Source organism: Microcaecilia unicolor, chromosome 1 (assembly GCF_901765095.1).
Source record: "Microcaecilia unicolor chromosome 1, aMicUni1.1, whole genome shotgun sequence".
Taxonomy (NCBI): Eukaryota; Metazoa; Chordata; class Amphibia; order Gymnophiona; family Siphonopidae; genus Microcaecilia; species Microcaecilia unicolor.
In genome coordinates, this window is record NC_044031.1 from 757,934,644 (window position 1) to 757,955,516 (window position 20,873).

The window sequence follows — 20,873 nt, forward strand, 5'->3', positions numbered from 1 at the left end:
TGTTGATTTTCCCAAGTCCATCTTAATAACAGCTTATAGACCTTTCTTTTAGGAAATTATCCAAAACTTTTTTAAACCCTGATAAACTAACTGATTTTATCACATTCTCTGGCCATAAATTCCAGAGTTTAATTACACGTTGAGTGAAGAAATATTTTCTCCGGTTTGTTTTAAATTTACTACTTAGTAGATTACTACTTAGAGGATGAAGGGGGGAGACTCAGGAATAATGTCAGGAAGTATTTTTCCACGGAGAAGGTGGTAGGTACTTGGAATGTCCTCCCGCGGGAGGTGGGAGAGATGATAACAGTAATGGAATTCAAAAATGCGTGGGATAAACACAAATGAATCCTGTTCAGAAGGAATGGATCCATAGAAGCTTAGCAGAGAGTGGGTGGCAACACCGGTCTGTGTCCTGAAAATGGCAAGGACAAATCAAGGTCAGGTATATATTTTAAGTATCACATACAATGAGTTTATCTGCTGTCATTTACTATGTTACTATGAAGCTTCATTATGTGCCCCTAGTCCTAATATTTTTGGAAAAAGTAAACAAGCAATTCACCTCTACCTGTTCCACTACACTCAATGGCCCATGGGATCAGCACAAGTGGCATGGGCTAGTGAAGGAGAGAACTGGAGGTGGTGTTAAGATTTGCACTTCCTAATGCCCACCCGTGCTACGTTCAGGCCCCACCAAACAATGAATCCTGGCTATGCCACTAGTCCTCTTCCCCTCCCTGCCCATCTTCAAATCTTTGCTTAAAGCCCACCTCTTCAATGTCGCCTTCGGCACCTAACCTCTACACCTCTACCCAGGAAATCTAGACTGCCCAACTTGACATTTCGTTCTTTAGATTGTAAGCTCCTTTGAGCAGGGACCGTCCTTCTTTGTTTATTTTGTACAGCGCTGCGTAACCCTAGTAGCGCTCTAGAAATGTTAAGTAGTAGTAGTAGTGGTGAGTATCCCCGCCTGTCACGCGGGAGACCGGGGTTCAATTCCCCGACAGGGAGAGCGATTATTAATGCACTTAAAGCAACTTCTAGGACTGCACAAAATCATACTGCACATAATCATACCAAATTCTCACCACTGCCTCAAAGGATAATACCACCTAAGAATAGATGGTTCACAGTAGGCTCAGGCAGGCTTTGTTATGTGACACAGAAGCATCCGCCCTCACAAGTCTTGCCCCTACAGAATTCCTTTGCTCCACTACAGCACTGTGATGCTCCTGAAAATAAAGCTGAGGCGGAAGAGAAAGAAAAAGCAAAGAAGGTGGAACAAAAAGATATGAAGGTACCCAAAGAGAAAAGACACCCCCAAATCACTAAAACCAAAACACATACTTGGAAATGTAGATGGAAAGTGATGACCACAAATGCTCACAGTCTAAGCAATAAAGTTCAGGACCTTCATGCCCTAATCTTGGAGGCAGACTTGGACATAGTTGCAATCACAGAGACATGGCTCAATGATTCCCATGAATGGGATGTAAACATACCAGGATTTAATCTTTTTAGGAAGGATAGAGAGGGGCGTAAAGGTGGAGGAGTAGCTCTGTATGTGAGAAATGATATCACAGCGACTGAAATGACAGGGAACTGGGGAAAGGAAGAAGCGATATGGATCACCTTAAAAAGAAAGGATAAAACCTCTGTCCATGTGGGTGTTGTCTACAGACCTCCGACACATTTAAAGGACCTAGATAAAGATCTGATCGCTGATATTCAAAAGTTGGGGAAGAAAAGAGAGGTGCTGTTGTTGGGAGATTTCAATCTGCCGGATGTAGATTGGAAGGTTCCGTCTGCGGAATCGGAAAGAAGTAGAGAGATCGTGGATGCTTTTCAAAGTGCTTTGCTCAGACAAATGGTGTCAGAACCCACGAGGGAGGGAGCGACGCTAGATCTGGTACTCACAAATGGGGATAATGTGTCAAATGTCCGAATGGGTGCCCACCTGGGCAGCAGTGACCATCAAACGGTTTGGTTTGATATGACGGCTGAAAAGGAGGGTGGCCACTCAAAACTCAAAGTCCTGGATTTCAAACATGCTGACTTTAGTAAAATGGGGGAATACCTGAGGAAGGAGCTGATGGGATGGGAGGAAATACAAGAAGTGGAAGGACAGTGGTCCAGACTGTAAGAAGCTATAAATAGGGCCACGAACCTTTATGTAAGGAAAGTAAATAAAAGCAAGAGAAAAAGGAAACCGATATGGTTCTCCAAGCAAGTGGCTGAGAAAATAAAGGCTAAAGAGTTGGCGTTCCAGAAATACAAAAAAACTCATGAAAAGGGACACGAGGAGGAATACCGGATGAAACTGAAAGAAGCCAAAAGAGAGATACGACTGGCGAAAGCGCAAACGGAAGAACAAATGGCTAGAAATGTAAGGAGGGGTGGCAAAATTTTCTTCAGGTATATTAGTGAAAGGAGAATGACTAGAAAGGGAATTGTGAGACTAAAAGGTACTGCGAACCGCTATGTGGATAATGATGAAGAAAAAGCAAATTTGCTAAATAGATACTTCTGTTCTGTTTTCACAGAAGAAAATCCTGGAGAAGGACCGCGATGGACTGCAAAAAGTACAAATGAGATTGAAGTGGATAGAGCACCGTTCACGGAAGAGAGTGTGTATGAACAACTTGAAAAGCTAAAGGTGGACAAAGCTATGGGGCCGGATGGGATCCACCCTAGGATATTGAGGAAGCTCAGAGAGGTTCTGGCGGGTCCTCTTAAAGATTTGTTTAATAAATCCTTGGAGACGGGAGAGGTTCCGAGGGATTGGAGATCGGCGGATGTGGTCCCACTTCACAAAAGTGGTGATAGGGAAGAAGCTGCAAACTACAGGCCGGTAAGCCTCACTTCAGTTATTGGAAAAGTAATGGAAGCCATGCTGAAGGAAAGGATAGTGAATTTCCTGGAAGCCAATAAGTTGCAAGATCCGAGACAACATGGTTTTACCAAAGGGAAATCGTGCCAAACGAACCTCATTGAGTTCTTTGATTGGGTGACAGGAGAACTGAATCAGGGACGAGCTATGGACGTAATCTACTTAGATTTCAGCAAAGCTTTTGACACGGTTCCTCACAGGAGGCTCTTAAATAAACTGGAGGGGCTGAAGATAGGACCCGAAGTGGTGAACTGGATTAGGAACTGGTTGACGGACAGACGCCAGAGGGTGGTGGTGAATGGAATTCGCTCGGAGGAGCGAAAGGTAAGTAGTGGAGTGCCTCAAGGATCGGTGCTGGGGCCGATTCTGTTCAATATATTTGTGAGTGACATTGCTGAAGGGTTAGAAGGTAAAGTTTGCCTATTTGTGGATGATACTAAGATCTGTAACAGAGTGGACACCCCGGAGGGAGTGGAAAACATGAAAAAGGACATACGGAAGCTAGAAGAATGGTCTAAGGTTTGGCAATTAAAATCAATGCGAAGAAATGCAAAGTGATGCACTTAGGAAGTAGAAATCCACGGGAGATGTATGTGTTAGGTGGAAGAGTCTGATAGGTACGGGCGGAGAGAGGGATCTTGGGGTGATAGTATCTGAGGATTTGAAGGCGATGAAACAGTGTGACAAGGCGGTGGCAGTAGCTAGAAGGTTGTTAGGCTGTATAAAGAGAGGTGTGACCAGCAGAAGAAAGGGGGTGTTGATGCCCCTGTATAAGTCGTTGGTGAGGCCCCACCTGGAGTATTGTGTTCAGTTTTGGAGGCCGTATCTTGTTAAGGATGTAAAAAGAATTGAAGCGGTGCAAAGAAAAGCTATGAGAATGGTATGGGATTTGCATTACAAGACGTATGAGGAGAGACTTGCTGAACTAAACATGTATACTCTGGAGGAAAGGAGAAACAGGGGTGATATGATACAGACGTTCAAATATTTGAAAGGTATTAATCCACAAACAAATTTTTTCCGGAGATGGGAAGGTGGTAGAACGAGAGGACATGAAATGAGATTGAAGGGGGGCAGACTCAAGAAAAATGTCAGGAAGTATTTTTTCACGGAGAGAGTAGTGGATGTTGGAATGCCCTCCCGCGGGAGGTGGTGGAAATGAAAACGGTAACGGAATTCAAACATGCGTGGGATAAGCATAAAGGAATCCTGTGCCGAAGGAATGGATCCTCAGGAGCTTAGTCAAGATCGGGAGGCGGGGCTGGAGGTTGGGAGGCGGGGATAGGGCTGGGCAGACTTATACGGTCTGTGCCAGAGCCGGTGGTGGGAAGCGGGACTGGTGGTTGGGAGGCGGGGATAGTGCTGGACAGACTTGTACGGTCTGTGCCAGAGCCGGGGTTGGGAGGCAGGGCTGGGGAGGTGAGGATAGTGCTGGGCAGACTTATACGGTCTGTGCCTGTGCCAGAGCTGGTGGTGGGAGGCGGGGCTGGTGGTTGGGAGGCAGGGATAGTGCGGGGCAGACTTATACGGTCTGTGCCCTGAAGAGCATAGGTACAAATCAAGGTAAGGTATACACAAAAAGCAGCAAATATGAGTTATCTTGTTGGGCAGACTGGATGGACCGTGCAGGTCTTTTTCTGCCGTCATCTACTATGTTACTATGTTACTATGTAGTAATGTTGCTATTAGTTGAGATTCTACATGGAATGCTGCTATTCCACTAGCAACATTCCATTTTTAGATTGTGAGCTCTGGTGTACAGCGCTGCGTATGCCTTGTAGCGCTATAGAAGTGATAAGTAGTAGTAGTAGCATTTGGTTCCTAAGTTTTACTGCAACCCACAACAGCCAGAGAAGTGTTGAAGAGCAAAAGAAATAATAATAATAAAAGGAAAAGCCATCGGGCTCACTATGGGAAATACCTCCGGCCTTTCCTGAGAGTCCCAGAGAAAGACTCCTGATGCAGGCCTAACGGCTGAAACACAACGTTTGTGTCGAGTCTTTTTCTCAATAAACTTTTTTACTACAGTATTCGTCTCTCCAGTCTTTGGTATTCGTGGTCAACCTCCCACCCTTTTTCTTTACACTTTTGTGTTTTCTCATGGGGTGTTTGAGTTTTCCCGCCTAGGCGGATTCTCCTGAACTATGCCACTAGTCCACCATCATCCTTGGAGGAGTCTTATCTTGGTCTAATCAGAGGATCTGCAGCCTTACGGTGGAACTCGGTGAGTCACCCAAGCCTCTTCTTTCCCGCTTGCTGCACTATCCCAGGCTGCATTTTTATATGCCAGATGTCGGTTTGTTGGACAGGTTAGAACATTAAAAGCCAACAGCATCACAATTACTTTCCCAAGATCACACAGCAGATCGTCCAAGTTAGTACAAGACCGACGGCTCTTCCACTTTAAATGACAGAGAGCCAAGCCAAGCAAGTGAGGCAAAACTAGCGAATGTCAACTGGCAAAGAAAATACATTCTGGTAATAACAGAAAAACAAATCCTCTTGCCAACGTGGCCCGACAGTCAACAAAACATCTGCAGAAGGACACAGAAACTAGTCAGGAAGAGCACGTTTTAGAGGGGGAGGGGAGGGGGAGGAAGGATGCCTCTATGATTAGTGCTCAGAATACATGTAGCCATAAATCATTAGCAGGGATCCGAACAAATATATGAGCACACGCTTTCACAGCCTGCACAAACTGACCTGAACATCCACATACCTGCAGACTCTGTGCTAAGTACTTGGTGGCTGTGCAGATGTAACATAGTAGATGATGGCAGAAAAAGACCTGCACGGTCCATCCAGTCTGCCCAACAAGATGAACTCATATGTGCTACTTTTTGTGTATACCTTACCTTGATTTGTACCTCTCTTTTTCAGGGCCCAGACTGTATAAGTCTGCCCAGCACTATCCCCGCCTCCCAACCACCAGCCCTGACACAGACCGTATGTAAAGTAAACACACACTTTAAAATGAAGGGGTAAAGTATGTGCTTAGTTAAAATCCATAAGCTCTGCTTGTTCTTCTACTGCCCTGCATCCTGGCAGGTGGTATTACAGTCCCCGGTAGCATTTTATCGCGAAAAGACTGCTGAAAAGTAGCATCTGTGTAGATGCAACTCCCATTCAATTAACAGCGAATCAGAAAGCGGCCAACGAAGCACCTGCTTTCTAATAGGCTGCTTTCTTGCTACCTGAAAAGCAAGGCGAGCGCCACAATTGGTCGATATAGACAGTGTTACCCAATCAGTAAGACATTCTGAGGAAAGGGGGAGTAGGAGGAGTAGGCTCTTGAACAACACTAGTAGGCGACATAGGTTAGGAACAAGAGCCTATTCCTCCTACTCCCCCTGTCCTCAGATTCTACTTTTCGTAGGAATTTGTGTACCTCCACCCTCGTGGTGGTTTGGCTTGCCCGTAAGACATTCACCAGATAATTCTATAAAGTTGGAGCTAACAATTATGTGTCAGTTACACATGTAAATGTTTAGAATATTTATTTATTTAGATTTTGCTCACACCTTTTTCAGTGTAGCTCAAGGTGAGTTACATTCAGGTACTCTGGATATCTCTCTGTCCCAGGAGGTCTCACAATCTAAGTTTGTACCTGAGGCAATGGAGGGTTAAGTGACTTGCCCAAGGTCACAAGGAGCAGCAGTGGGATTTGAACCGGCCACCTCTGGATGCTAAGACCAGTGCTCTAACCACTAGGCCACTCCTCCATTGGCAACATTCCATGTAGAATCTCAAATAGTAGCAACAGAACCTCAAATAATTTATTTGGATTTTGCTCACACCTTTTTCAGTGTAGCTCAAGGTGAGTTACATTCAGGTACTCTGGATATTTCTCTGTCTCAGGAGGGCTCACAATCTAAGTTTGTACCTGAGGCAATGGAGGGTTAAGTGACTTGCCCAAGATCACAAGAAGCAGCAGTGGGATTTGAACCAGGTACTCCTGGATGTCAAGGCTGGTGCTCTAACCACTAGGCCAGTGGTTTCCAAACCTGGTTCTGAAGGCACCCCAGCCAGTCAGGTTTTCAGGATACCCACAATGAATATTCATGAGATAGATTTGCATGCAGTGGAGGCAGTGCATGCAAATCTCTTTCATGAATGTTCATTGTGGGTATCCTGAAAACTTGACTGGCTAGGATGCCTTCAGGACCAGGTTTGGAAACCACTGCACTAGGCTATTCCTCCACTCAGCAAATGCATGTCTGTGTGCACACAATTATGTATTTATTTGTTACATTTATACCCCACATTTCCCACCTATTTGCAGGCTCAATATGGCTTACAATGTGGCCTACACGTGGGTGTACAAGCCAGATATGCACTTATGCACTCTTCTGTAAATAACATCAGCAAAATTGTGGCTATCAAATACAACAAAAAAAAATGTGAGTTAAACAAAAAAGAATCACTTTAGATCTGTCAATCACTGTTTATAAGACTGTAAATGAAGAGAAAAGAACTTCAGTGGCAGTTACCGGCTTGTAGCAAATGCCGTGCAACCTTAAAGAAGACATCATCAGTTCAAAAAACTCCTCTTAAGATGATACAAAAGCATTAAATGTCCATACAGTCAGTCTTTTAAATTCTGCAAATGCACACTTGTCTTTAATGGGGGAAGTGTAAAGCCATTCTCTACTTAACCGTCCGTTTCACCAAATCGCTTCACCAGGAGAAGCTTCTGAAGTCATCCACATGACATACAAATCACGGTAGCTGTCAGCGTACATCCAGCAGCACTCAGATGGATAACTTCTGAAGGATCTCCAGATGAAGCGATTTGGTGAAATGGACAGTTTTTTTTTTATTTTTATTTGTTACATTTCTATTTGTCACCTCTCGTTTAGACTACTGCAATCTGCTTCTTGCTGGCCTCCCACTTAGTCACCTCTCCCCCCTCCAGTCGGTTCAAAACTCTGCTGCCCGTCTCGTCTTCCGCCAGGGTCGCTTTACTCATACTACCCCTCTCCTCAAGACCCTTCACTGGCTCCCTATCCGTTTTCGCATCCTGTTCAAACTTCTTCTTCTAACCTATAAATGTACTCACTCTGCTGCTCCCCAGTATCTCTCCACACTCGTCCTTCCCTACACCCCTTCCCATGCACTCCGCTCCATGGATAAATCCTTCTTATCTGTTCCCTTCTCCACTACTGCCAACTCCAGACTTTGCGCCTTCTGTCTCGCTGCACCCTAAGCCTGGAATAAACTTCCTGAGCCCCTACATCTTGCCCCATCCTTGGCCACCTTTAAATCTAGACTGAAAGCCCACCTCTTTGACATTGCTTTTGACTCGTAACCACTTGTAACCTCTCGCCTCCACCTACCCTCCTCTCCTCCTTCCTGTACACATTAATTGATTTGATTTGCTTACTTTTTTTTTTGTCTATTAGATTGTAAGCTCTTTGAGCAGGGACTGTCTTTCTTCTATGTTTGTGCAGCGCTGCGTACGCCTTGGAGCGCTATAGAAATGCTAAATAGTAGTAGTAGTAGTCTCTTGTAATCAGAGGTGATATTGTGATGTCATAATGCCTCAGGCCACCAATAAGAGCCAACCTCATCAGTGATGTCACAATGGCTTGATTGTCCTATACTTGGCTCACTTTTATTACATAGCTCTTTGAGCAGGGACTGTCTTTCTTCTATGTTTGTGCAGCGCTGCGTACGCCTTGGAGCGCTATAGAAATGCTAAATAGTAGTAGTAGTAGTCTCTTGTAATCAGAGGTGATATTGTGATGTCATAATGCCTCAGGCCACCAATAAGAGCCAACCTCATCAGTGATGTCACAATGGCTTGATTGTCCTATACTTGGCTCACTTTTATTACATAGCTCTTTGAGCAGGGACTGTCTTTCTTCTATGTTTGTGCAGCGCTGCGTACGCCTTGTAGCGCTATAGAAATGCTAAATAGTAGTAATAGTCTCTTGTAACCAGAGCTAATATTGTGATGTCATAATGCCTCAGTCCACCAATAAGAGCCAACCTCATCAGTGATGTCACAATGGCTTGATTGTCCTATACTTGGCTCACTTTTATTACATAGCTCTTTGAGCAGGGACTGTCTTTCTTCTATGTTTGTGCAGCGCTGCGTACGCCTTGGAGCGCTATAGAAATGCTAAATAGTAGTAGTAGTCTCTTGTAACCAGAGCTAATATTGTGATGTCATAATGCCTCAGTCCACCAATAAGAGCCAACCTCATCAGTGATGTCACAATGGCTTGATTGTCCTATACTTGGCTCACTTTTATTACATAGCTCTTTGAGCAGGGACTGTCTTTCTTCTATGTTTGTGCAGCGCTGCGTACGCCTTGGAGCGCTATAGAAATGCTAAATAGTAGTAGTAGTAGTCTCTTGTAATCAGAGGTGATATTGTGATGTCATAATGCCTCAGGCCACCAATAAGAGCCAACCTCATCAGTGATGTCACAATGGCTTGATTGTCCTATACTTGGCTCACTTTTATTACATAGCTCTTTGAGCAGGGACTGTCTTTCTTCTATGTTTGTGCAGCGCTGCGTACGCCTTGTAGCGCTATAGAAATGCTAAATAGTAGTAGTAGTAGTAGTAATAAGTAGTAGTAGTAGTCTTTGAGATTGCTGCTCTTTGGGATTCTGCACAGAATGTTGCTACTCTTTGTCCTTTTCCCTTATTTGTCCTGTCTGTCCTGGTTAGATTGTAAGCTCTTTGAGCAGGGACTGTCTTTCTTCTATGTTTGTGCAGCGCTGCGTACGTCTTGTAGCGCTATAGAAATGCTAAATAGTAGTAGTAGTAGTAGTACATTTGTATCCCACATTTTCCCACCTATTTGTAGGCTCAATGTGGCTTACATGGTACCGGGGAGGGCGTTTGCAGACTCCGGTGTGAACAAATACATTTGATGTAGTGGTAGGATAAAGATCATGTGGCAGAGCCACAATAGGAATATTAGAGCAGAACAGTTGTGTTACGTTCATTAGTTTTCTTGTGTAGAAGGGATCAGGCATTTAAGTTGGGTCGGTAGGGTATGCCTTTTTAAACAAGGTGGTTTTCAGTATTTTCCGGAAGTTTAGGTGGGCGTACGTCGTTTCACGGCTTTTGGTAATGTGTTCCACAACTGTGTGCTTATGTAGGAAAAGCTGGATGCGTAGATACATTTGTATTTAAGTCCTTTGCAGCTTGGGTAGTGTAGGTTTAGATATGTTCGTGTTAGATTGTAAGCTCTGTGGAGCAGGGACTGTCTCTTCATGTTCAAGTGTACAGCGCTGCGTACGTCTAGTAGCACTATAGAAATGATAAGTAGTAGTAGCCTTTGGGATTCTGGAATCTTGTTACTCTTTGGGATTCTGCATGGAATGTTGCTACTCTTTGGGATTCCGGAATCTTGCTACTCTTTATCCTTATCCCTTATTCGTCCTGTTTGTCTGTCTTGATTAGATTGTAAGCTCTTTCGAGCAGGGGCTGTCTCTTTATGTCTAGTGGACAGCGCTGTGTACGTCTAGTAGCACTATAGAAATGATTAGTAGTAGTAGTAGTCTTTGGGATTCCGGAATCTTGCTACTCTTTGGGATTCTGCACAGAATGTTGCTACTGTTTGGGATTCCGGAATCTTGTTACTCTTTGTCCTTATCCCTTATTTGTCCTGTTTGTCTGTCCTAATTAGATTGTAAGCTCTGTGGAGCAGGGACTGTCTCTTCATGTTCAAGTGTACAGCGTTGCATACGTCTAGTAGCGCTATAGAAATGACAAGTAGTAGTAGTAATTTGGATGTGTTTCTGGTAGGTAAGTCGATTAAGTCTGACATGTATCCAGGGGCTTCGCCGTAGATGATTTTGTGAACCAGGGTGCAGATTTTGAAGGCAATGCGTTCTTTGATTGGGAGCCAGTGCAATTTTTCGTGGAGGGGTTTTGCGCTTTCAAATCTCGTTTTTCCAAATATAAGCCTAGCTGCCGTGTTTTGAGCGGTCTGAAGTTTAAGGTTTGTTCTTTGCACCCTGCGTAGATTCCGTTGCAGTAATCTAAGTGGCTTATTACCATTGACTGTACCAAGTTACGAAAAGTTTCCCTCGGGAAGAATTGTTTCACGCGTTTTAAGTTTCCACATTGAGTGGAACATTTTCTTTGTGGTGGATTTCACTTGGCTCTCCAATGTTAGGTTGCGGTCCATTATAACGCCGAGGATTTTCAGGCTGTCTGAGATAGGGAGGGTGTAATCTGGGGTGTCAATGCTTGTGGGGTTGTCCGTGCTGTATTGGGATGAGAGAGTGTGTTTTTTTCTTTACTGAGTTTTAGTTGAAATGCATTTGCCCATCAATCCATGATGTTTAGGCTTAGCTTGATTTCGTTGGTGATTTCTGACAGTTTAGCTTTGTACGGAATATATATTATGACATCGTCTGCGTAGATGAAGGGGTTAAGGCCTTGGTTGGATAAGGACTTGGCTAGCGGGGTCATCATTAAGTTGAAGAGGGTCGGTGATAACAGAGATTCTTGTGGGCCTCCACAATCTGCTTTCCACGTTGATGATATGTTTGAGTTTGTTTTGACTTGACACGTTCTTGTGGTTTGGAAACCCTTAATCCAGCTAAGTATGTTTTCACCGATCCCGAACTTGTCTAGTAGTCTTATTAATATATTGTGGTTTACCATGTCGAATGCGCTTGACATGTCGAATTGGAGGAGGAGAATGTTTTTGCCTGTTGCAATTTCTTGCTTGAATTTGGCTAGGAGAGTGAGTAGTACTGTTTCAGTGCTGTGTAGAGGGCGAAATCCTGACTGTGATTCGTGTAAAATTGAGAATTTGCTTATATAATCTGTTAGTTGTCTGGTTACTAGTTCCGTAGAGAATAACGTTAAATTTCCACATTAAAGGTAAGTGTACATTTGCAGAGTTTAAAACACTTGAAAAATACCTATATGGACATTTAATGAGTTTAATGTTTTTGTATAATCTTAAGAGGAGTTTTTTGGACTAATGATGTGACTTCTTTAAGGCTGCCCGGCATTTGCTACAAGTTGTTAACTGCCATTGAAGTCTTTTTGTCCTCATTTACAGTCTTATAAACAGTGATTGATAAAAGTGATTCTTTTTTGTTTAACTCACATTTTTTGCTCTTCTGTAAATATGCACATATCTGCAATCTGGCATATTTTACAGGTGGGTGTGTACAACTTCAAGGGGGCATAGATCTGGGGGGGGGGCCATGGGCAAGTTACAGGCGTGTCAGGCACTTATACACGCAAGTTATAGAATACTAACATTTATGCGTCTGCGGCCATTGAGCTAGCATAAGGGCTCGTGCCTATAGCTAGACGCAGAACTGCAGACTTACGCTACTGTTACATAAGTACATAAGTATTGCCACACTGGGACAGACCGAAGGTCCATCAAGCCCAGCATCCTGTCTCTAACAGTGGCCAATACAGGTCACAAGTACCTGGCAAGTTCCCAAAAAAGTACATTTTATGCTGCTTATCCTAGAAATAAGCAGTGGATTTTCCTCAAGCCCATTTTAATAATGGTCTATGAACTTTTCCTTTAGGAAGCCAACCAAATCTTTTTTAAACCCCGCTAAGCTAACCGCTTTTACTACATTCTCTGGAAACGAATTCCAGAGTTTAATTACACGTTGAGTGAAGAAACGTTTTCTCCAATTGGTTTTACATTTACTACTTTGTAGCTTGATTGCGTGCCCCCTAGTCTTAGTATTTTTGGAAAGAGTAAACAAGCGATTCACGTCTACCCATTCCACTCCACTCATTATTTTATAGACCTCTATCATATCTCCCCTCAGCCGCCTTTTCTCCAAGCTGAAGAGCCCTAGTCGCTTTAGCCTTTCCTCATAGGGAAGTCGTCTCATCCCCTTTATAATTTTCGTTGCCCTTCTCTGTATCTTTTCTAATTCCACTATATCTTAACAAGCAATAATGAGTACAAATTGGCAATAATTAGAATTTATGCGCACAACTTGCTAAGCGTATTCTGTAATGCACTGCACCTAAATTCTAACGCGCGCAGGCAAAAAGGCACTTGGTTATGGCTGGGGAAATGGGCATTTTGTGGGCATTCCAAAATTTATGCATGTAGTTTTAGAATATGACCCAATGCACCTAAATCTACATGCTGGGATTTATGCCATGTTTTCGTTGGTGTAAAAGGAGGTGTGTAGTTTTAGGCGCCGGGATATCAATTAAGCGTATTCTATATACCGTGCCTAAATACAGATGCCCCTTATAGAACACGGAAATCTTTTCTGCGTGGATTTTCTAGGTGCCATATATAGCATCTTGCCATCAGGATGCTGCTGAAACTCTGCTCCTGAGGACGCAACAGCTTGCACTGCGCGTCCTTTTAGGTGTGACCTAATTTTACAAGATGCAAACCAAGGGGTAGGGTGGAGAGATGGCACTTCCCAAAAACACACAGGAGACGTGACAGGCCTCGTCGATGTTGTTTATTAAAAGTACATCAACAAAAGAAAAGGGTTCTTAAGGCTTGATGTAACATTATGTCTAATAATTGTGCTTGATATTTGTCTAGTGGTGATTGTATCATTTTGTTGGAAAGACCTTACCAAAGTAACGTATTTAACTTGGTGGAATTCTGTGTGTATATTAGCTAAATATGAATATGCTGCAGCTGAAAAACATAACTCACTTGTTAAATACAATAAAATATGGACTTCTTTACTAGATCAACTACATAATAACCTCTCTTAGAGTTGAATTTATGTATGATCATGACTTGTTATAGCAATCATTCTTGTATAATCTTAGTCTGAACATGTATGCTGATGCTTTGTTATTGTTAATCTGTTATGCTGGTTATTTGCTTTTATTTTAGCCATTTGTTATTGACTACAAAATACAATAAAAATATTGGAACAGAAAAAGTACATCAAAAGACTCAAGTCAGCAGCTGTGTTTCAGCACTCAGGGCGCCTGCCTCATGTTTCAGAATATAGGTTCTACACAAAACAGGTATTTAAGCTATCCAACGTACGCAAGTGGAGACACTCGTGTTTCATCTCAAAGGATAAAATCATCCGGCAGAGCTGAGACACAGCTGCTGTGTCGACTCTTTTGACGTACTTTTAATACACTTCATTGACAAAGACTGCCACGTCTCCCTCATGTCTTCATCCCTACTCTTTGGTTTTTGTATCGCTACGGTTGTAGGGATTGGTGGTGTTCCTCCACTTTTTTTGTGGTTGTTCTACCTAATTTCATAAGAGCCCATTTATATGCATAAAGGAATCTTGTGCATAAGGAATGGATCCTCAGAAGCTTAGCTGAAATTGGGTGGCGGAGCAGTTGGGGGGAAGAGGGGGTGGTGGTTGGGAGGCGAGGATAGGGGAGGGCAGACTTATACGGTCTGTACCAGAGCCGGTGATGGGAGGCGGGACTGGTGGTTGGGAGGCAGGAAATACTGCTGGGCAGACTTATACGGTCTGTGCCCTGAAAAAGACAGGTACAAATTCAAGATATGAGTTTATCTTGGGCAGACTAGATGGACCATGCAGGTCTTTTTCTGCCGTCATCTACTATGTTACTATGTATGCATTAATTAGGTTTTATAAAATTACTTTCTACATGGGCTAACTGCTAAGGCCTGAGCCGTTACCCACTGATCTAGCGGTAAGGGCTCACGCGCTAGACACGCTGTAACTGTTTGGCTCATGCTAACTGCCAGTTCCCACCAGAAACACCGTGCGCGGTAGGAAAAAAAAAATTTCTACCAGCAGGGGGGTGCGCAAGCTTGGCGGTAATCTTACTTCGCTGCGTGCTGCATGCGCATAGGCCCTACCGCAGCTTAATAAAAGGGCCCCTTAATATTTTATGTCTCTAGTCACTACATATCGCTAATGAGTGATGATGACGGAGACTTCCCGCCACGCCAAGGATTGCGACTACTGCCTCCAGATCTTCTCCAGCTCTCGGCACCCTGAAAGTCAGACCCACAACATCCCTTCAAAAGCAAAGAGGAGAAAAAGAAGAAGAACTCACGGGGGGTGGTCACATTTCCTTTGCCTGAACCGGACACCGGTGCCACAGGTCCTGCTGCACATACTCCATGCGCTCCACGCGTTCCAGTCGCCATCCACGTGCTCTGGGATTGGCGATTTACTGATGCATTCCCCAGCCCTGCACCACTGAAATGCAACACCAAACATCTGTTATCTGAAACAACGTGCAATTATAATAATAATTTATCACACTTCCAATTTTAGTTGAGAGTGGGTTTTTTTTCCCTGATACCATACAGTAAAAGTGCATGCCACACTCGCAACCGGCCAGAGTATCTATGGTCAGGCATTTACCAAGGTAGACATTTTTTGGGACTCAAGAATGTCCAAATTTGGAATTATCGTGTTTCTAAACGTCTAAAGGCCCGATATTTAAATTAAACGGCCGGGAGAGGCTCCCAGCTGTTTAAATTGTCTGTCCAAGCTAACTGGGTCTATTCTGCAGCATGTAACCGGATAGCGACGCTGAAAACGTCCAGTTAGCCCACAAGCTGAAACTGACTATTTTGGTGGCATTCCGGGGACAGAATCAGTACTTGACCAGCCAAGATAACCACATAAATAGGACTGGATAAAAGTCAGTCTTATCTTTATGCAACTCACCATTGCCGGTTACGTGCCGAATAACATACTTAACAGGCTATGTTTTCGCTACCCCCAAATACCCAGAAATTCAATGGCAGATCCCAGACAAGGCCAGGCACTGAATTTCTGGAGATAAAGCCAGTGGCGGTCAGCAAAGGTATCAGGCCTTTACAAGAGGTCCCAAGGGTGGCCCGACCATTAGGCCACCTGAGGCGGGAGCCTCGGGAAGCACTCTTCAGGGAGCGGCATCTCTCCACTCTTCGGGGAGCAGCTTCTCCCCTTTCTTTCCTCCACCCCGTTCATAGCGTTTACTTTTTGTTTCGGCACGTTCCAAAAGCCGGCCACAGCAGCGATTCCCATACGCTGTCCTGCCGCTGGCACCCGCCTCTTCCCTTAACTGCAGCCGCCTCTCTGATGTAACTTCCTGTTTCCTCAGAGGCTTAGGCAGCCACAGTAAAGGGAAGAGGCGGGTGCTGGCGGCTGGGCAGCATATGGGAATCGCTGCTGCTGCCAGCTTTTGGAGCGTGACAAAATCACAAGATAAACGCTGCAAACGGGGTGGAGGAAGGAAGGGGGGCAGCAACTCGGCCCGGGTGGTGGGGAAGCAGTATCTTGCCTTGGGCTGCTCGAGAGGTCCCTTTCACTGGTCTTTGAATTTGCATTTAAGACATCCTACTACAGCCTTTACCTCACATGGCAGCCATCAAGGTGCTATGATCAAAGTCTAGTAGGCAAAGGGTAGGACCTGGGGGTAGTACTGAAGACAGAACACAGCATCTGTTCTCCTACCCAATCGCAACAGTGCTCACACTGTACACGCGATGCTCCGTGTTCAATGAGAAATGGATGAGAAAAGGAATGGTGCTTTGTATGGGAACAATCAGCAGAATATAATGGGGTAAATTCAAGTTTGTACTAACACAATGTAATGCAATCTAGAACAGGGGCCCAGAGACAAGATTACCTAGTTCAAACGACTGCAGTTTAACACCTAACAAATGATCTCCTGCAGTGCATCCACAACGTGCACTTACAGGCAGATGATCAAAAGCCCTGCGCTGTTCCAAACAGCGCTCTAAAATAGCGCGGGGCTTTACCGCACCGATGATCAGAGATAATGCATGCAATTTTAAGCAGCGCAATTATCTCTGATCATGGGGTTGAAGTGCAGGCGAATTGTGCCCAAGCATGCGCTCAGCACAATCCTCCCGCACTTGTTTGACAGGTCTGGGCTGTCAAAAGCCCAAACCTGTCAAACACAGGGCTGGGGGTCCATGGGAGCACCAGGCCCTGACTACCCTTGCCCTGAGCAACGGGGGCTGGAGATCCGGCGGACCTCCGGTCCCCCCCCGATGATCCCACCCCTCCAGGTTCAGGGAGGGCTGGAGATCCGGTGGGTCTCCAGCCCCCCAAACCCCCAGAAAATGGTCCCTGGTAATCTAGTGGCCGCCGGCCAAACCCCCCTCCCACCCAGCGAGCGACGGGGGGTGGGTGGGAGGGGGTTTGGCTGGTGGCCACTAGACCACCAGGGACCATTTTCTGGGGGTTTGGGGGGGCTGGAGACATACCGGATCTCCAGCCCTCCCTGAACCTGGGGGGAGGGGGATCGTCGGGGGGGACCGGACCTCCAGCCCCCTGTTGGCAGGTTTACTTTGGGGGGGGGGGGGAACGGGGGCCTGCCAGCATGCCACTGCATGCTGGACACGGCTCACCATTCCTCCCCAATGATCTGCAAACCCTACCGCCAGCTCGGAGCTGGCGTAGGGTTTGCCGCAGCCAGCGACCCAAATTTTGACACGCTGGCCGCTGATCATTGGCGATGAATGCGCTGAGCCCTGTTTAGCATGCATTAGCATGCTACTTGCGCAAAGCGTCCTCGAGCGCATTGTTTCACGTGCTCGAGGGCTCTAATCATGGGGCGGTAGCAAACACCGGTGCTAGTATGGCGCTAAAAGCCTCTAGCGCTGGCGTTTGCTTTTGATCATGAGGGTATTAATGCCAAAAAAGTTAATACTTTATTGTTGAACTTAATCATTTTGCTTGAGATTAAAGAAATTCACATTGAAGTTATCTGCTTCTCATTTTGCAAGCTTTTTATCCATTCTCAACCCTGACAAGCTGCAGTAAATGCAAACATGAGTGGCAGTGCGACCTGCTGGCAGCGCCAAACTCTGCAGGGCCTGCAATTAGCCAATTCCTGGCTTCCTTTCAGCTCATCGGCATCCGACAGCTCTTTTTACCCAAAGTTGGCAACAAGCTCTAGTGTCTCCGAAAGTTCTTTTGGCAGTGTGGGTTCTGATTACCTTGTCAGCGCCACATTCCGTGCCGTCCAGCGGAGGGTCCAGCTTGGTTTTACAGGATGTATCTCCTTCGACCAGGCACCAAAGTCCAGCGCACATCAGATGCTGCAATTACAAAACCAGGCCGTCTGTTATATTGCTGTTATTACCCCTGGAGACGCCAGCTGTCATCATGGGATCACCAGTGCTGCAAAGGTCTTCCAGATGTTCTCATGTGATTCCACAGACACACTGGTTGGCCGTAAACAATTTATTCTACAGGGGATAGAGCCATAATACCACCAGGCTGAGGATTAAAACATGGCTAAGTCTGCTCCCCACCACTACTCCCAAAAATAAAGTGAAGGTGGGAAGGACAATTCTATAACTGGGGGTGTTATAAGTGCATTAGTGCATAACTGCAAGGGGGTGGGGGAGCAGCATGGCCACGTCTGCACCTTAGGCACATAGAGGTCGATACTCAAAGCGATTTCACCAGCCAGAAACGGCTCTTGGCCAGTTAAGTTGCTTCTTCGACATTATCCACTTAAAGGTACAGTGCAGCTGAAAATAACTAGTTAGTGTGAACTGAAAACTGGTTATTATGGGGGTGTTCTGGGGGTGGAGTCAGCACGTGGCCTGTTAAGTGCCAATATTTAGCCAGGGTAACCGCATAAATAGGACCCTATAAAAGCCAGTCCTACCTTTTAAGCAGAAACCCATAGCCAGTTAAGTGCTGAATATCACACTTAACCAGCTATGCATTAGCAGGCTCTGGAGACCCGGACAAGGCCTAACGTTGAATTTCTGGGTGCCGTTACAAGAACTGGCGCTCAGCGCTGGGCATTAGCTGATGGTCGAAGTGGGCCGTTGCCCCTCCTCCATGAAGAAATCCCTGGGGCCCCAACACCCTCCATTTTCCCAGACCCCCTCATCTACTTTGGTCAGGAGGTAGGAATTATATTCACTTGTGCCTTTTCCAAACTGGTGGCCCCAGACCCCAGCTTTATGTCAGAATGTTTTAGTAGAGGTCAGGTTTATTTATTTATTTAGATTTTGCTCACACCTTTTTCAGTAGTAGCTCAAGGTGAGTTACATTCAGGTACCCTGGATGTTTCTCTGTCCCAGGAGGGCTCACAATCTAAGTTTGTACCTGAGGCAATGGAGGGTTAAGTGACTTGCCCAAGATCACAAGGAGCAGCAGTGGGATTTGAACTGGCCACCTTTGGATTGCAAGACTGGTTTGTTAGGCTTTAGGGTTCTACATGGAATGTTGCTACTGTTTGAGATTCTGCATGGAATCTTGTCACTCTTTAGGATTCCAGAATCTTGATATTCTTTGGGGTTCTACATGGAATGTTGCTATTCTTTGATATTCTGAATGGAATCTTTATTTATTTATTTAGATTTTGTTCACACCTTTTCCAGTAGTAGCTCAAGGTGAGTTACATTCAGGTACTCTGGATATTTCTCTGTCCCAGGAGGCCTCACAATCTAAGTTTGTACGTGAGGCAATGGAGGGTTAAGTGACTTGCCCAAGATCACAAGGAGCAGCAGTGGGATTTGAACTGGCCACCTCTGGATTGCAAGACCGGTGCTCCAACCTCTAGGCTACTCCTCCACTAGCAACATTCCATGTAGAATCTCAGATAATATCAACAGAATCTCAAATAATTTATTTGGATTTTGCTCATACCTTTTCCAGTAGTAGCTCAAGGTGAGTTACATTCAGGTACACTGGATATTTCTCTATCCCAGGAGGGCTGACAATCTAAGTTTGTACCTGAGGCAACGGAGGATTAAGTGACTTGCCCAAGATCACAAGGAGCAGCAGCGGGATTTGAACCAGCCACCTCTGGATTGCATGACCAGTGCTGTAACCACTAGGTCACTCTTCCTCTGCCAAATAAGGGGAATGTTCTCTTCTCTGGCAGCCTGACCCCTAGAGGTCAGCCTGCCAAATAACAGCATGCTGCTATGAGTCGGGTCAGGTGTTACCATTTTGCAGGATGACAGTACCAGAGGCATTCAGTCTTCAACAAAAGGTGGGCTGAAGGGGTTGAGGAGAAAGGAAGGATGTTTGAAGTCCAGATTTCTTTTTTTTTTTTTGGGGGGGGGGGGGGGGGTTCTGGACACACAGAGAGGCATATTTTCAAAGCACTTTGGGAGGCTAAGTTCCATAGGTTTCTATGGAACTTTGGGAGGCTAAGTGCTTTGAAAATGAGCCTCAGAGGCTGCTAGGGTTCTTTACAGATCAAGTCATCTCAGGTGACACGTTGTACTTCACCTCAGATAAACATTTTGTTTCCATGCGAGAATCTTTATTGCAGCCCTAGGCTTCAGTAAAGATTCAGCACTAAAAGGAAAGTAAAAAAAAATAAAGACAAAATTTCACACATTTTTAACATCAGGAACTATTTCAGACTCAACTGTTCTGCAGGCCAACCGTGTTACTCTATTGCAGTGGTTTTACTGTGGATTTTTCCGTGCTAAATCCCTTACTAAGCTTAGAACAGGTAAATCTGAAATAACCACCGGGCTAAATGATAGCGCTAGTAATTATGCTGGCCTACAAATAGGAGCAGAAATGCTGCAAATAAACCCTAATGTTGATTGATTCATCTTTTGACCTTCCCATAAAGATTACAGAGACAATATTCAAAATGTAACTGTCTATTTATCAGCACAAAACAGTCTGTGAAAACTATTCCCCCCCTTAGTGTAAATAAAGTTATGTTTCACATATCTGCAGAAAAGTGTGGGCTGGGTTAGCTATTCAAAGCAGAAACTGTGGGGGAAAGGAAAGGAATTTGGAGTATACCTGTCCTTAACTATTTAAGTGTATTATTCATGTTTTAATTTAAATTTAATGCATGTAAGCTATAGACAGCCCTGCTAAACAGAACCAGTATAAGGATAGAAAAGAACCACATCCCTTCGCGGGCCTGTATTTTCAAAGCAGGCAGTGGGAAAACTACGCTCCGGCTGGGTAAATTCACACTGAATGGATTTCCGTGTTTTTTTTAGAAGTCTGAAACTGAGTGAGAGCTTTTTCCAGCAGGGTATCATCTGGTTATGTGTTACAGTTAAACATTTATACAGTGC

At 44.9% G+C, this 20,873-nt stretch overlaps 1 protein-coding gene across 1 annotated transcript in view; it reads right to left on the minus strand.

Moving 5' to 3' along the window:
• The window catches only part of LOC115459907 (A disintegrin and metalloproteinase with thrombospondin motifs 17-like), a 393,810-nt gene that overhangs the window by 110,025 nt on the left and 262,912 nt on the right, over positions 1–20,873 (minus strand). Inside the window, exons 12-13 of the mRNA XM_030189734.1 lie at positions 17,793–17,894; positions 14,885–15,030 (exon numbers count right to left, since the gene is read on the minus strand). Of these exons, the coding sequence (XP_030045594.1) occupies positions 14,885–15,030; positions 17,793–17,894 (248 nt within the window). The remainder of the gene's footprint in view (positions 1–14,884; positions 15,031–17,792; positions 17,895–20,873) is intronic.